Source organism: Solea solea, chromosome 3 (genome assembly GCF_958295425.1).
Source record: "Solea solea chromosome 3, fSolSol10.1, whole genome shotgun sequence".
In the NCBI taxonomy this organism is placed as follows: Eukaryota; Metazoa; Chordata; class Actinopteri; order Pleuronectiformes; family Soleidae; genus Solea; species Solea solea.
In genome coordinates this window covers 31,738,965-31,754,826 of record NC_081136.1, presented here as the reverse complement: position 1 = coordinate 31,754,826, position 15,862 = coordinate 31,738,965, and the positions used below count along the sequence as shown (strand labels likewise).

At 41.5% G+C, this 15,862-nt stretch overlaps 1 protein-coding gene and 1 non-coding gene across 4 annotated transcripts in view; both read left to right on the top strand.

Moving 5' to 3' along the window:
- LOC131456297 (ELKS/Rab6-interacting/CAST family member 1-like) overlaps positions 1 to 15,862 on the top strand; it is a 101,918-nt gene that overhangs the window by 64,113 nt on the left and 21,943 nt on the right. For all 3 annotated transcript variants that reach the window (XR_009239902.1, XM_058624525.1, XM_058624524.1), the window contains one exon: positions 10,142 to 10,289. Coding sequence is in view for 2 of the 3 variants with exons in the window: in XM_058624525.1 (XP_058480508.1) it covers positions 10,142 to 10,289 (148 nt within the window). In the remaining variant the exon portion in view is untranslated. The remainder of the gene's footprint in view (positions 1 to 10,141; positions 10,290 to 15,862) is intronic.
- trnak-cuu (transfer RNA lysine (anticodon CUU)) lies at positions 14,692 to 14,764 on the top strand. Its single transcript has one exon. It is a non-coding gene; the product is annotated as a tRNA-Lys (tRNA).

The following is a 15,862-nucleotide window of genomic DNA, read 5'->3' as shown; positions in this document are numbered from 1 at the left end:
ATAAAGGAAAAAGGGATGCGGCAAAACCTCAGCTGATTACACGTTGTTCGTGCCAGGCCATCAAACAGATCATTAAACAGCAATTAAAGAGGAAGACGGTGCAATGAAGAGGGAAAACATATCAAAAAAGTAGAAAACAAAACACACACTTTTTTCAATCCCTCTGATTGTATGTTACGACTGCCAAGCGATTACTTTTCTATTCTGGAAATAATGAAGCGGTGGTGGACAGACAAACAGAGGAGGACGGGACGGACCAGTGGAAGAATTGTGATTGTTAAAGTGAAGGAGAGAGACACATTTGATTTTGTGTGAAGTGAAAGTCCGACCCATGGCGCTGCTGCAGAAACTGAGCACTTAATATGTAATCAATCAGTTATTTGGCTTTTTATATTGCAATAAAAACAGCAATTTAGCTTTTAAAGATAATGAAAATATCTCATGGTGTTGTTTGCAATTAAATGTGGCTGCTGTTTGTACTTTGCCACACTTGAGTGCAGTAAAAACAGAATAAAAAGGCAGTTTTAATTTTTTTAGCTTCAGTTCCTTACCTACGAAAAGTGCTAGTTTCAACCCTTCAAACAGCTAAAATGTATTATTTACACATATATATATAATTATGGTTGAGAATTGTAACATTAATGTGTGTTGTCTTGATCATGTGACCTGGTCTTATTGTGTGGTCTATCTGCAGTTCATTTGGTCAGTTTGCTCTTCCACTGCGGCTCAGTTTCCGGCTGCTTGTTAATGTTAACATCATTAACAAGGATTCTTCCTGAGGTTTTAATTCTGAGGAGTTGACCGCGCTCCTCTCACTCCGCCTGTGCATTTACCCCTGGAAATGGAGGCTCCATTAAAAACCAATCGTCCCCAACCAACGCCTCATTCCTGGCTAAATGACATGCACGTCGTGCTGCCAGACAAGAGCGCAGGAGAGCAGAGCGCAGGTGGACAAAGTACAAGCTGCAGGTATCCTTCCACATGTTGAAGGACAGCTGGCAGCGTTACCAGGACGCCGTTAAAGCCTGAAAGACCAAATATTTTTCTCATAAATCATTTGATCTAACTTGCCGCATGTTGTCTTTAGCACCATCGACTCAATTGTTCCCAGTCCCAGAATCTGTCAGCCTGGAAGCCCCCTCTGAACCTTTTGAGGATTTTCTCCACTTTTTGCTTGATGAAGTTGTCAACAAGACCTCTCATCTCACCTCCTTGATCTGTCCATCTCTGTGCCCTGCTCTGCTGTCTTCAGTCAGTTTCAGCCTGTGTCCCTCTCATTTTTAAACGAGACTATAGCAGTCGCTCCACTAGTGTAGTACCCAGAGCACAGCACAGCACAGAGACTGCACTTTCAAAGGGGTTTTTAATGATAGATTTTTAGCTACTGATTCTACTGGTTTGGAGTTAACCTTGTTCTTCTTGATTTGACCTTTGACTTTAGTGTACCTTAGCAGAAATTAGTAATTTCCCATCCTAAGCACTGGGTTGGCATTAAAGGTGCAGCCTGAGACAGGTCTGAGAGAACTTTCTGCATCAGTCTGAATGTGTTTACTGCAGTGTCTCTCCACTGTGGGGTGCCACAAGGTTCTATTCTGGGACCCCTCCTTTTTTGTTGTACCTGGGTCCTGTTGGGTTTCTATGCAGGTCTTCTTCTTCTTCTTGCTGCTTCTACTTTTAGGGGGTCGCCACAGCTGATCATCTGCCACCATCTTGTCCTAACACGTGTTTTTGTGTTGGGTTTATGCAGATGACTGCCAAATGTATGTACCCCTGACGCGTAGTGATTTGATGACCGCTGCCTTGCACGTGCGATGCTGCTAACTCACCATGTCTTGGCTAAATGAGATTTTAATCTGAATGTGATTTTGATAGTGATTACTCTAAAATGATGAGCGTTTACATCAGAAGCTCTTTGCCAAAATCCTCGTGTTTATGACATCCATCTCAGGGAAACCACGCAAAACCGTTAAACTTGACAGACGTACTTGATTTCGCAGCGCTGAAGAATGTGTGAAGTTGTTTTTGTTCCAGTGCAGTCTGCTTGAACACATGATTGAGCTGTACGACAGAATGTCCATTGATCATAGGTGACCACAGACTGTCATTCTGCATCTGCCACTCGACTGTGTGTTTTAACAAACATTAGAGGGTCCCAGGTGTCCAGCACTGTGACCAGGTGTTGTTAGAGGAGCGAGTTTGTGCTGACAGATTGTAAGCAGATGTCTCGCTCTCTGTAGTTCAGCATAAAAATGGATTTAGTGTTAAGAAAAGCTGCATCTTTAGTCACACTTCACTGTGTGTGTGTGTGTGTGTGTGGTCCCGTGAACTCCCGCAGACCATGGATAATGCTTTCTTTACACCTTTCTTATTAGTCACAGTGTGGGTTTTTTTTTTTAAACGTGTGTGTCTGAGATACAGGCAGAGACTAGGAGGTGAAGGAGCGAGCGAGCGAAGAGAAAACCCCTGTTTGAGTGAAAAGGGGGAAATATGTCAAAAACAGATCCTCATTCTGTCGCGCAGTAGTCCCACCTGCCCTCGCTCTCTCCCCCTCTCTCACCATCCTCTCACTGCCTTTGTGTCTCTGCCTCCTCTTCCTGCTACTCTTCCCCCCTCTCCTTCTATCCGTTCGTGTCCCCATTCACTTCTCTTTGATTTGTTTTCCCTCCAAATCCTCCTGTTATTTTATTCGTTTTTCCTGTCAGTGCTGTTTCCCTCTCTCCCTCTCTCTCTCTCTCTGTGTGTGTGTAAGTCTTCTTGCCGTCTTTCTTTAAGCCTCTCTGATGTACAACAGCTCCTTGAGGGGAGCTTTTCTCTCCCTCTTTGACTCACACACACACACACACACACACACACAGAGGTATCCTGTACACCATCTCTAACACTTTTCTTTTGGTCTCTCTTTCTCTCACTTTTTCAATTTCTCTCCCCATATTTACGTCCAGTGTCTCTGACCCACTTCTACCGGGGTTGACAGCCACAGCGAATCTTACCTTTGTTTCACATTATACAATGGGGTGCTTTAACCCTTTGTGCCTGTGCCGCAGGTGCACACATGGTAAATTTGCCTTGGGGATAACACACAACTCTTTATATGGACATCCTGGGGGGGTGTGTTTATAGGTCACATATTCAGGCTTTAAAATGTGTTATGATTATATTATTATATTATATTATTATTATATTATTATATTGCATTTTTAGTTAGCAATAATTGTGCAGAAGTCACAAAATCAGATTAAAATTAGTTTTTCTTTTCTTTTTGTTCATAAAAATGAGCCAAGTGAACTTTGAACTGTGTCCACATTTCCCAAATTCAATCCCATTTTAAACATTTTGAGTACTTTAGCTCAGGTGTGTTTATATAGTTGTAGTACTCTATATTGCACATTCTTATAGCCTTTGTATATACTGTATGTTTGAACATAGTAATGGAAGAAAGCAGCCAAAATGCTCTGTGTTGTGTCAGGATGGTTTACTGGCAGAAATTCACTATAGTAACCAATAAGTGTATAAAATTGTAGCCTTAGAATCAGCCTTTTACACTACAGCAGCATGAGCAGACATAAACCAGGCAGAGCATGAGTTTCATGTTTTCAAGAGGAATCAAAAATACACAAACAACAAAAATCCCACGTCCTTTCTGGTATGCAAAGGCCACTGTAGTTCCCTGATGCACTCGGGGAAAAGGACGGCAGAAAGAAGGAGTCCTTTGTTTGTTACGATCTGCAATCTCACCATTAGACGTAACTAATTCATACATGCTGAATCTTTTTCCCGAGTCAAAGATAAAAACAAATCACAAACTTGCTGCCTGCCGGACAGAACGCATGCAAACTTCTTTTTGTTTCCTTTTTTTTTCACACACAGACGTTTTTGTCATTACAAACAATTTTCCAGATCAGTAAACACAATTTGGTTTTGGCGTTGAATAAAAGTAGAGGAGACATTCCTTTTTTTGCTGGAATTATCAATCATCTTTTTTGTGTGTGTGTGTGCCATTATCCCTTTGTTGTGTTTAATGTCGCCCTCAAGAGCATTTTGAACATTCTCAGTGTACGTAAGGGTTAGGGTAACTGTGGTAGGTGTCAGTCATTTTCTCAAATCACTGCTGTTAATAAAAACTTTGTATGATGGAGAGCAGCAGTGAATGGTTTTATTATAAATCTGTCTTTGCTTTGATGCTGCACATATAAGCAGACTGTGTGTGTTTTAAAAGGTGTATGACATTTTAAAGAGGCCTTCATTCTTGCTTCTTATATCTGCACCTGTTTCTTTCTTACTATTGAGTACTGCAGCAGCAGCAGCAGCAGCAGCAGCAGTTCACACCTTCAGTGTGCGTGTTTGTGTGTGAGAGCAGACGAGAATAGGATCGAAGCCTGGTGCTCGATAGTTGTGTACTCCGGGACAGAGGCTGTCAGCTAAGAGAAAAGCACTTCTCTAAAAGGGGGCCCCACTCTTTAGACACATAAACTAAAATAGTGAGTGTTTGTGTGTGTGTATATGCTTGCATTTATATCACTTCATTTTCAAATGAAAGCTAAATAATGTTAATGAGGGAAAGCCGCTTGCACCCAGGTCGCCCCTCATTTCTCCTTATTTACAGTAAGTCACTTATATCTTGGGAATCCTTCTACATCTTGAATGCTCTGTGTTTAAGCAGCTTCATCATCATTCTGGTCGTCGTTTAGAGGAAGTGGCTGAGTCTACTTGTCAAGTGATGGCTTGTTTGAGGTCATCCTATGTTTCTACGTGTTTCTCCACATCCACGAACAGTATTGCAGAAATTTTGATTGCTTGACTTCAGAGACAGATAGAACTTGTGATAAATACAACGATCCAAAGAGAGGAGAACAAATCGATGCTCTTTAAGCTTAAAAAGATTTAAATATTTGAAGCCCTGGGTCAACCTGAAAACGGCTAATGTTAACAGGCTGACACACTTTATTCAATTAATCAATTCCCTGCTAGAGCTTGCATACTGGGACAAGGACAGTCTAATAAAAGTGCATAACTGTGCATGAAAACTTGCTGACTGTTGAGTTGGTTTTGGCAAAATCTCAAAATCTTTTGGCAAAATCTTTCCATTGAGGACGTTTGTGCATGCACTGTAAAGCTCCCCTCACAGAAATGAGGTCGAGCTTGACGAGCACCACATCCTGCTGGGGTAAAAGAGTAAACGGTGGTGTCCTGCGAGAGGCCACATGTGTAACCGGATCAGACAGTGTCACAGAAAACAACTGCTTTGTTCAGTAAGAAACAGAGAGAGAGAGAGGGGGGGGGCGATTAAAAATAGCTCTGTGTTTGTCTCAGACAAAGACTGGCCATTGTTATACAGCACTGAATCTACTTTACACACGTCTCTCTAACACATACAAATGCACAGGAGTGAGCCTCGGATTCTCGCAGACAACCTGTGAACACGCACACACACACACACACACAGTACTCTCAAGTACATCCTTATAAGCACATGGACACACATGGAAACACATGCTGTCATAACACAGCCATACAGCTATCATTGAACACACGCACACACACACACACACACTAGAGATTGCAGTACAGAGCGACAGCATGAAAGAGACAATGCAGCACACACTGGAAGCTGCTTTTATGTGTGTGTGTGTAGAAATATGTGTGTGATCTAAGACCAGGCTTTGGTGTTTCTGATAAAACGAGAGGCCTTAAGTGGTTTTAGGACGGGAGGGGGGAGAGAGAGCCTCTGTGCATGTGTGTCTGCACTCGTGTGTGTCGGGGTCAGGTGTCTGGTGCACTTGTGTGTTTCTGCTTACTGTCTACCTTGTCGCCACGGCGATGACATCATGGCACACGACTGGCGAACAATGGAAAGAATTCCCCCCCCGCTCCCCCTGTCATCTTCACAGACAGAGAGAGGGGGGAGAGGTGGAGAGATAGAGGGAGTGACGGAGGACGGGGGTGAAGTGAAGAGGAGGATGAGAAAGTGGGTGAGAGGTACTGATAGTGAATGAGTGAGCGAGTGAGAGGGAAGGATATATTCATACAATACACGTGTGGCTGTTTTACGACTCGACACCTGCATCAAACAAACATGGCATTGTGTCGTCACTGCTAATCCAGAACTTTCTGTCCTAGTGTTTTAGGGAAACGTGGAGGCCAGTTTCTATATCATAGCAGTCAGTCTCGTCAGACTTCCAGACTAAAATATGCTCACATGCTGCTTGAATGTAGGATAATGCAATTTGTGGCCGAGGAGACAAACAGTCTCAGAAGTCACTGACAGAGGCCACAGGTTTTTATTGCCTCCCGCGACGCTATGACGCAGAAGAGGGATGGAAATTAGCGTGTCCAATCAGGTGTAATGTTTCCATCCGAGCCGAGGCCAATAAGTATCTGTGACTGCTGCTGCGGAGTCATTTCACCTGGGGATGAATGGTGATTGTACCCTTTCCCTCTCAAGACAAAAGCCAGATGTTAGTGGATGTTTGATTTTTTTGAAGTGTGTATTTAAAAAAAGCAGTGTTTCTTTGAAGTGAAAAAAAATGTGCCCAAAAATCCTACTGAACACTTTATATACTATATATATGGTAGCACTTTAGCTTAGGGAACACATATTAACCATTAATTAGTCGCTTATTAGCATGCAAATTAGTAACATATTTGTTCGTAATTAGTCATTATTAAGTACGTCTTAATGCCTTATTCTGCATGGCCTTATTATACAAGCAGTAAGCCATTAACTAAGCGTTTTCCCTCAATAGTATGGACTTTATAAGGTGGTAGTAGTTTAGATTAGGGAACATGTGTTGGTTAATAAGTGTTCAACTATTGGTGAATTAGTAGTGATCAAGATGTCACTTTAGTATTTATGTTTTTTTTTCATATTCATTAGGTGTTATTAAGGGAGAATAACTATTCTTGTGATACTACCACCTTATAAAGTCCATACTAAGTAAAGCATATTGAGTTCCTAATTCATATACAACAACTTCCTTACTTACTGCTAATAAGCAATAATTCTGAGGTTATTGAGGGAGAATGCTTAGTTAATGGCTTACTGGTTGTATAATAAGGCCATGCAAAATAAGGCATTAATAAGAACTAATTAAGAGTCAATATGTTACTAATTTGCATGCTAATAAGCAACTAATTAATGGTGAATATGTGTTCCATTAGCTAAAGTGTTACCATATATATATATATATATATATATATATATATAGTATGAGAAATGACAGAAGGTGGAAATTGAAGTGATAACGTCTATAACAAGCGTTTATTCTCCACTTACTGTTTCCAGGCCTTTTTTTATCCTCCATATTGCTACACAGAGGAAAGACTTGAAAAGTTACAGATCCAAGGCATCGTATCCGCTGGGAACCTTTCGTCTTCGCAGTGCTGCCTTCACTGTTTTCAACTGAAAGGACGCGCTGCCAGCACTGCTGAGAGCGCGCTGTTTTAAAGCGTCCTCTGATGGTCAAATTCTCTAAAGATTCAGCAGAATACTGCGACACTTAAACCCGTTTTTTGTACTGATCACAAAGCAGCAGCAGTAACCGCAACCTGTACTTGTCACGAGCGCGTGTTTAGTTGCAAAGGCCGAGCAGAGAGTGCTTTGAGTGAGTGTGTGTGTGTGTGTGTGTGTGTGTGCATTAGAGATGAAGAGAACGACATAGAGCGGCCCAGAGTTGGATGAGTGTCTCTGGAATAAATATCATTTTATCACTGGGGTTTACAAGCTGCAGGTGCTGGCAGGTAACACTCTTGGATATAGAGTTAAACTGGATGCACTGTTAGCTTTCATAAGACCAAAGTTCCATTGGCTTTTTGTGTGTGTGTGAGTGAATTTGAGTGTGTTTGTATTTCAAAGAGAAACAGTGTGACAGTGTTCCAATGTGTCACAGTCCTGGAGAAATAAAAAATGTTGTTTGTCATGGCTTAAAAACACGTCCACGAGAGAGAAGGAGTGTTTTGTTTCCTTTTGAAAAATGACAAGGATCATGTTGACAGAAAAAATACTGAAAAACCTTTGACTATGATACTGTACTGCATAAAATACATGCACAGTAGAATTAATGAACTTGTCCAGCTGCAGCAGTACAGATGCATGCAGGGACACTTTATAACACTGTATCTGGATGAATGTCAGACAAAAGAACGACATATGCCTTGGTCCGTGTCGGTGTGAATTTGTGTCTATGCATGCACATGTTATCTGTAAGCTTATTGATGTGAGAGTGAGTATGGCCTGCTTTTCTTAATTCCATTACTATTGTTTTCTTTTGACGTGGATTACCTGATCGCGAAAATGCAACTCACTTCATGTAAGAAGCAACAAACTCAGACGGAAGACATTTGTTTCTTCACGTGAGCCTTTGGCGTCGTTGTTTGTGTGCGTGTGTGGTCAAATCCTTGAGCCCTGTGTGATTGTGGGGGGGGGGAACCGCTGTGATTCACAGTCCCTCTGGAAGATGACTGAATCCAGAGAAAACTGGAGTCACGGGCTGTATCCACCCAGAGGCGGCGCGGCTTCATCTGTGGTGGTGGATGGGATGGATGCGATGCAGCTTGTTGCCTCCTGACCACACAGAACGCTATCTATCTGTCAGCCCGACCCTTCAGACAGGGAAGGAGATAGAAAGAGACAAGGGGGAGAGTAGATGCAGTCGTTATGTGAGTATGTATTTGTGTTGGTAAAGATATAAGTGATCGTTGACATCAAGCACTTCTAACTTCTGGGGCAAAACTGTTATGAAATGTCAGAGAAAGGAAAGAAATATTTGGTGCCTCGTCAGCCAGTATGTCGTCTTTTGTTTTTACATTTTATTGTGTGCATTTGTTACAAATCAGATGTGTGTGCTGCTGCCGAAGCTCTCCCAGTAAAGTGACTTTGATTACCATTATCTAATGCTGATTCACAATGTCATCAAACTTGGTCTTTTCTTATTATTTTGAATTTGAATTAAACACACATTCTGTGTGTTTGAACACCTTGTTATTGATTGCCAAGTTGACTAGCAGAGGATGCATCAATTTCACTCTCTGCCCCTGCAAATCAGCCCTACCTCTCCGTTTCACATTAAGGCGTAGGTTGTCCCGATGCCTGTTGAGGTAGAGGACTACGTTGAAGTGTCACCGAGGACCACAATTTTTCAATTCTAGTAATAAAAAGCTAAACGCAAATCAGTGAAATATTCCTTTATCTAGCTTATGAGTTTTTTCCCCTACTCCAGCTACAATCATAAAGCTAACATTGGTTACACTAACCATTACAACACTTGTTTGCAGTCTGACATACGTAACATAAATAGGTCCACCAGTATTCCCAGGTGATGAATGTTTGTTTTTGTCCAACAACATAACGGACCTTGGCAAAAACATACTGTCCTGTAACTGGCTGCTTATGCTTTGTCCCACTTTGCAGTAGATTTTAATCTCTACCATTTATAGATCCTTTTCCTAGTGGGGGTTAAAAATGAGAAACAGGCCCAAGTGACTGTATATGCTGTAACTAAAAGTCTCATTATTTTATTACTTGAGATAAACATGTTTACTGCTTCCTGCATACACTTATTTTTTGTTTGATTTTGGTATTTTGCTCTTGTTGACGGCGTGGGTAGAAATTTAGGGAAGACAAAGATTATACATATGCCATATGATGTCCACCATAAATGAAGCGGGGACTTCTTGATTACATGGTGTGCGTCGCGTTTTTGCAAAAATGCACCAGTTGTATCTTTCTAAATCACAATGCGGTGCTCTAATTAAGAAGATTTCCCTACATTTGTTGACATGCCATGGGTTCACCATAACATTAAAGCACACCCAAATTGGTATCTAGTCATGCGAATACTTTTGGTTTCCTCGCTCCAGATTTGAAGATTCTTGTCTCCCAGTCATTAAAAGGGAGGTGACTGGATGAGTGTGACACCAGCAGCAGAAAATGAGAAATATGACTAGATTTAATTGGACACATTTGAAGAAGCCCTGAAAGGTGTTTTTCTGCTGAAACTGCATTCACATGTCTCAGTGATTATAGAATTGCTCCCCACAGCAAATCTATCTCATCTACCTGCAGCATCACCGACTGCACCTTTAATTCTGAAAGGAGGGCCAAAGACAATCCATTCATTTTAAAGTGTGATTTTTCTTTCTGCAGGCAAGAGGCGCTGCTGGCAGCCATAAGTGAGAAGGACGCCAACATTGCCCTGCTGGAGCTCTCCTCGTCCAAGAAGAAGAAAACACAGGACGAGGTGGCAACTCTAAAAAGGGAAAAGGACAGTTTGGTTCAGCAGCTCAAACAGCAGGTAGGATTAGTGTGCAGAAATGAACACATGCACCCGCGCACACACACACACACACACACACACACACACACACACAAAGTGTCATCCAAGTGGAAACAAAGAAAGTTTGTCTCCAGATATTTTTAAAATGAGAGGACAAGAACATGAGAAGAAAGTGGAAGAAAATCAGTTGTCAAAAAAAAAGAAGAAAAAAAGACAGAGGGCGAGAGCACAGGTGAGGTGGCTGTGACGAGGGGGCGCAAAGAAAACAAGAGAGAAATGCGTAAAGAAACTGAGTCCAGATGTGACCACACGCCTCCGACCACCAACGATAAATTTAGGATTAGCCTACACTCACCGCACACACAAACACACGCCGAGTCCAAATCTGCTTCAAATCTCTGCTGACAGCCCTTTCCTATGACTTTTGTATTCTTATGTGTTTGTATTCATATTATTTACACTTTTCTGTCTGCCTCGCGTATGTGCAGACACACACACATGCAGCGTGTGTGTGTGTGTGTGTGCGCTCCACTCCACTCCGCCGGGCCGGTATGCGTCCACTTCCACAGAGTTCCAACACACAAATATGTGCACACTCCCTGATATGTACACAGTCGCCCAGGCCAAAAACAAGGATATAAACATGACCAAATGCCTCTGTGGTTCCACACAGAGGTCTATTCACACACGCACGCACTCACACACACACACACACACACACAGTAAAGGTTCTCGTGGCCCTAGTGAACTAACCAAATCCTCAGTGGATGAGCCTTCTGGGACTTTTGATTGTGCTCACTCAGTCTGGTGTCCATGCATGACACATACAACATGTACACATGCCTTTTTTCATTTTGAACATGTATTAATAGCAGCTTTTGCTGTCATCATAACAACTTCACGCATTTTATGACATGAGATTTAAAATTCTGCACGTCGAATGTCAAAACCACAGATAAATGAAGTCTTTGAAAACTATTAACTATGAAATTTAGCTGCTGTTCAGTTGTAATGATTTGAGTTTTCATCCTCAAAACTGCTGAATTTGAGAACATCTAAAGACTCCTCTAATGTAAAGCACTCAGAACAGACTAAAGGCTGCATGTGTGTGTGTGTGTGTGTGTGTGTGTGTGTGTGTGTGTGTGTGTGTGTGTGTGTGTGTGTGTGTGTGTGCGCCAACGACAGTCTGGACTGGTGAATTAGGAAGTGTTGCAAAGCGACTGTGTCAAATGAAGTCATTATAACATGCACCACCTCCCCTCTTGCTCCTCCCCTCATACCCCAGTCACTCCATTCATCCTGTTTGAAGTCATTAATGACACTTCAGGGTCTGGAAGGTGGTCACTGACAACACGGAGACTCTTCTGTCTGTTAATACGTTTTTATGTGTGCGTGTGTGTTTGCATGTGTGTGCTCAATGTGATTTCCAAGGTGTGAGAGGTTTTGATCTCTCTTAAGCTTTCTCTCTCTCTCTCTCTCTCTCTCTCTCTCTCTCTCCGTGATGTCATCATTTACAGTTCCTCCATGATTCAATGATGTATCACAGCTAAAACGTTCTTAATATCCGTGTGTGTGTGTGTGTGTGTGTGTGTGTGTGTGTGTGTGTGTGTGTGTAAGGCTGATGTGGTATTTTTAGCTTGCTCCTTCAGAGTGGCACATGCACATACTTTGCCACTGATAACCTGAAATTAAAAGTGAGCTTACAGGTCTAGTGTGTAAAATGTGTGTAGCATTCTATGCGAAGGCTGCTGTAGTTCCCTAAAGCACTTGGGAGGAGTCCTCCCTTTGTTACACTCTTACGCACTGGAGCTTTAAATTAACGATAAAGTGTGATGCACAATAAACTCGGGTTACTATTAGAACAACAGTGGCAACTGTAAACACAACACAGCATTTTTAGATGTGTTAAATATACGTGCCGTGACGCCAAATTTTGTCCTTCAGATATCATGGAGGTTTGGATGTTTTTTTGAAGGTCAATCAGAGGTCACACACACACACTTTGCTGAGTGTTAAAGGTCTGCTCTGAACGATGATCTAAATGTGCTGTGCAGCTACAGTAGCATGTTCCAGTTGTAGGATCAGACCAGAGGTTTGTAATCAGCCTGATCTGACTTGATAAAGGGACTATAACAAAGGGTGAATTTAAGTATTGTAGAGCTGTCTGTTATGTAGTTAAAGGCAAGCGACTGTAATAATTCAATTAAACGTAAATGTGAAAGAAGAGAGAGGGGAGGTGAAAAGAAGAGACACACAGTCAACATTAACAGGTTGTGTGCGACAATGGCCATTGTTTCCTTCACGTAGGTACTATAGCTATATTTTCAACATTCATGGTGATGAAAAACTTTTTTTCTTGCTTCCAAACCATTGTCAAATGAATGGGCGTGTGACATATGTATGTATCCACAAATACGTTTAGAAGTGAATTCTACTGCTCAAATACCTAATTATTTTCAGTTTGCCGGTGTATGCACGCAAGCACTCCCTCATTCAGGTCTGATAGTATTGCCCGACAGAGCCCTGTATTTTAAGGGTGTTGCATACAAATATTATGACATTGTCTCTGTTCATTAAACTTACATTGGCAAAAGGCAGAAAACACAAAAAATACACAGACTTCTCTGCAGTAAAACATCGTTTGACTTTGTTACTGAAAAACACCGTCAGTGACCTTGTGAACACGTTCATATTTTACCACATTTGTGAGGAAATATCTTTCAAAGCAGACGTCGCACTCATTCATCAGATGATTCGTTCTTTGTACAGATCATTTGAACGTTATTGAACATTTTTAAAATAAGGACACGAGGCTGGAGAGAAATTATTTTCATACTTCAACACATTTCAACAACTTTGTTCATTCTCGGTTTTAGAATCCTCGTGACCTCTCCCGTTGCTGACAAAAGTGCAAAAATGTGGATCTAATCTAATTTATCGGCCTACAGAGATGTTTTTAAAATGAGATAACCCACAGTGCTCAACTCTGACACTTTTCATTGCCATTTGTAATTTTACCCTTACAGTATCAACAACTTGACAGAAAAACAGGGGGTTGGGGGGTTGGGGGGCAGAAGATGAAAAACATTCTCGTCCACTCATGACTCAGCAACTTTTTATAATTGATCATAGATATTAACAAAGGGTTTTTCTTCCACCACTGCAGGGAACGATGAAACAATATACTCATATAATATTCCTCCGAGCCTCATAACGATGAAATACTTTTCTGCCAAGCATGACTCAGCAGTTTTTTTTTTTTTTTTTTTTTTTTGCCCTCCTCATTTTGCTCCGTGTTCATTTGTTTCCCATTCTCTACGTTGTCAGTGGGCTGCAGCAGGGCCGCAAGGAAGGAGAGGTGAGGGAAGAGGGGAACAATGAGGGGGAGGAAGAGGAGTGAAATAATGGTGTGATGATTAGATTAAGAGAGAGATGGTTGGCACGGAAACAAGAGCGCTGAGGTCAGCATTCCTGACAATGAGAGAAAAGGGGGAAGATGTAAAGAAAGCCCAGAGAACAGAATTAGAATGGGACTGAAAAGAGAGGTGTTATTTTCGCTTTCTGGTCTACTTATTTTCCTCTCACCTTCACTCTGTCCTTTCCTTTTGTTCTCAGGATTGTCCATCGTTTATTTCAACAACGAGAATGTAAAAAAATAAAGCAATTCAAGCTAACAAGCTTGCTAAGTGCTTCTTAACTGTCAGTTAGAAAACTCAATAGCCCCTTTGCAAATGCACCACTATAGTGGTGTTTTCTATGGATTTGCTGTGGAGATTGTAATGTTTGTGTTGTCAGCTCAAATTGTGATGTGTTTTTATAGGTAATGAGAAGAATGTTTAATTTACGACGCACAAACACAATCTGAAATGAGTAAAGAGAAAGATAAAAAGGCTTGTTGATGAAAAGTCAAGATATGGATGAAGAAAATAAGTGTGTTGCACTGAGAAGGAGGAATAGAAACAAAGAGGCGGAGTGTTCGACGGTTGTTAAAGGATGGAGAGATTAATCATGTGTATGAGAGAGAGAGAGAGATAAAAACAGGAAGGTTGGGGAATATTTAAATGCACATTTAAAAGCTCTAAGATGTATGGAAGAGTATTAGGGCCACATGTAAAGACAAATTGAAAAGGCGATAGAAAATAAAATAGCATGAATTCAGAATTCTGACTTTTTTCTCCCAGAATTTTGACTTTTTTTGAATTTGAAAGTGGTAAATTGAAATTTAAAACACAGAGTTAAATAACGAAATCGTTATTCCAGTAGAATTGTACTTGTGGCTTTATTGTGAGATAATTATTCTGTAAGACACGGACACATTTCTTCACTGTGTCTATTTCTGGACGTGGAGGCAGAAGTCAGACTTGAAACCCGACCCGTTTGACTCCACCTCCAATTTGGATCGCCACTCCCCTAATGCACAGCCCGGCTAGCTCAGTCGGTAGAGCATGAGACTCTTAATCTCAGGGTCGTGGGTTCGAGCCCCACGTTGGGCGTGACATCTTTTAAATGGAATCCATTGTTATCATTAGACTCCTCTGTACATAGTGTTATTGAGGCACGTGCAAACTTAGATCTTTCAGGTTGGTAACAGGTCTGTAGGATGTAGCCGCACATGTCTCAGACGTCCTGGTGGTCCCATCTCAAGTGTGTCCTAATGTGCGTTCACACTTCTACTTAGAGCTGTCCACTTTGTGATCAGATCACTCAAAACAGATGTTAACGTGACCCTCACCTTGGTCTGTCATCATCATATATCAAAATCCCTGATGTCTGATAACATCTATGGTCCATTTCAGCAAATAAGGTAGTGGAGTTAGTTTGAGTTATTGTTTTAAGTGGGTGTTTGACTTTATTTTTTAGGCTGCCTTCAATAAATACTATGTGTGTTTTGTTTCTGTGTGTGTGTGTGTGTGTGTATGCACACAGACTCACATGTGGTCCCACGTACAAACACAGAGTGAAACACATTTATACCGTCATCCATTTAGCTGTCAAACAATCACTTGTTAATGTTGGCGTTCACATATTTCGTCCAGTTTATGTCCAAAAAGCGTGCATTAAACGTCAGTCTGGCCGACTTAAGCCCTTCGTCCTTGCAGGGCTCAGCGAGAGACTAAAGGGATTTAGATCGTACAAGACAGATTTAGACTGACTCCCTCCCTCACACTCTCTCTCTCTCTCTCTCTCTCTCTCCCCATCACTACCTCGCTTCTTCCGGGTGTCCGTCTGTAGTATTCTAACATGTTTCTTTAGTTATGAGGACAGATTTTTGCTGTGTGGTTCCCACAACTATAAAAAGACACACGTGTGTGTGTGTGTGTGTGTGTGTGTGTGTTTTCCAGGTATTACTTGTTGTTGGGACATAAATCTGTTCACACTGTCACATTATATGGACTTGTGACAAAAAGCAAGTCCCCACAATGTAAATGATTACATTTTAAGGTGAATGTAAGTCAATCTGAAGTCTTGGGAACCAGAATGTGTGTGTGCATGTGTGTGTGGAGCCTAATATTTGTCCAAGTCCTCATAGATTTACCCCCAAGAGGCAAACTAACAAGCCTGTTATTTTTCTGCACCAGTTAACAAGCTAC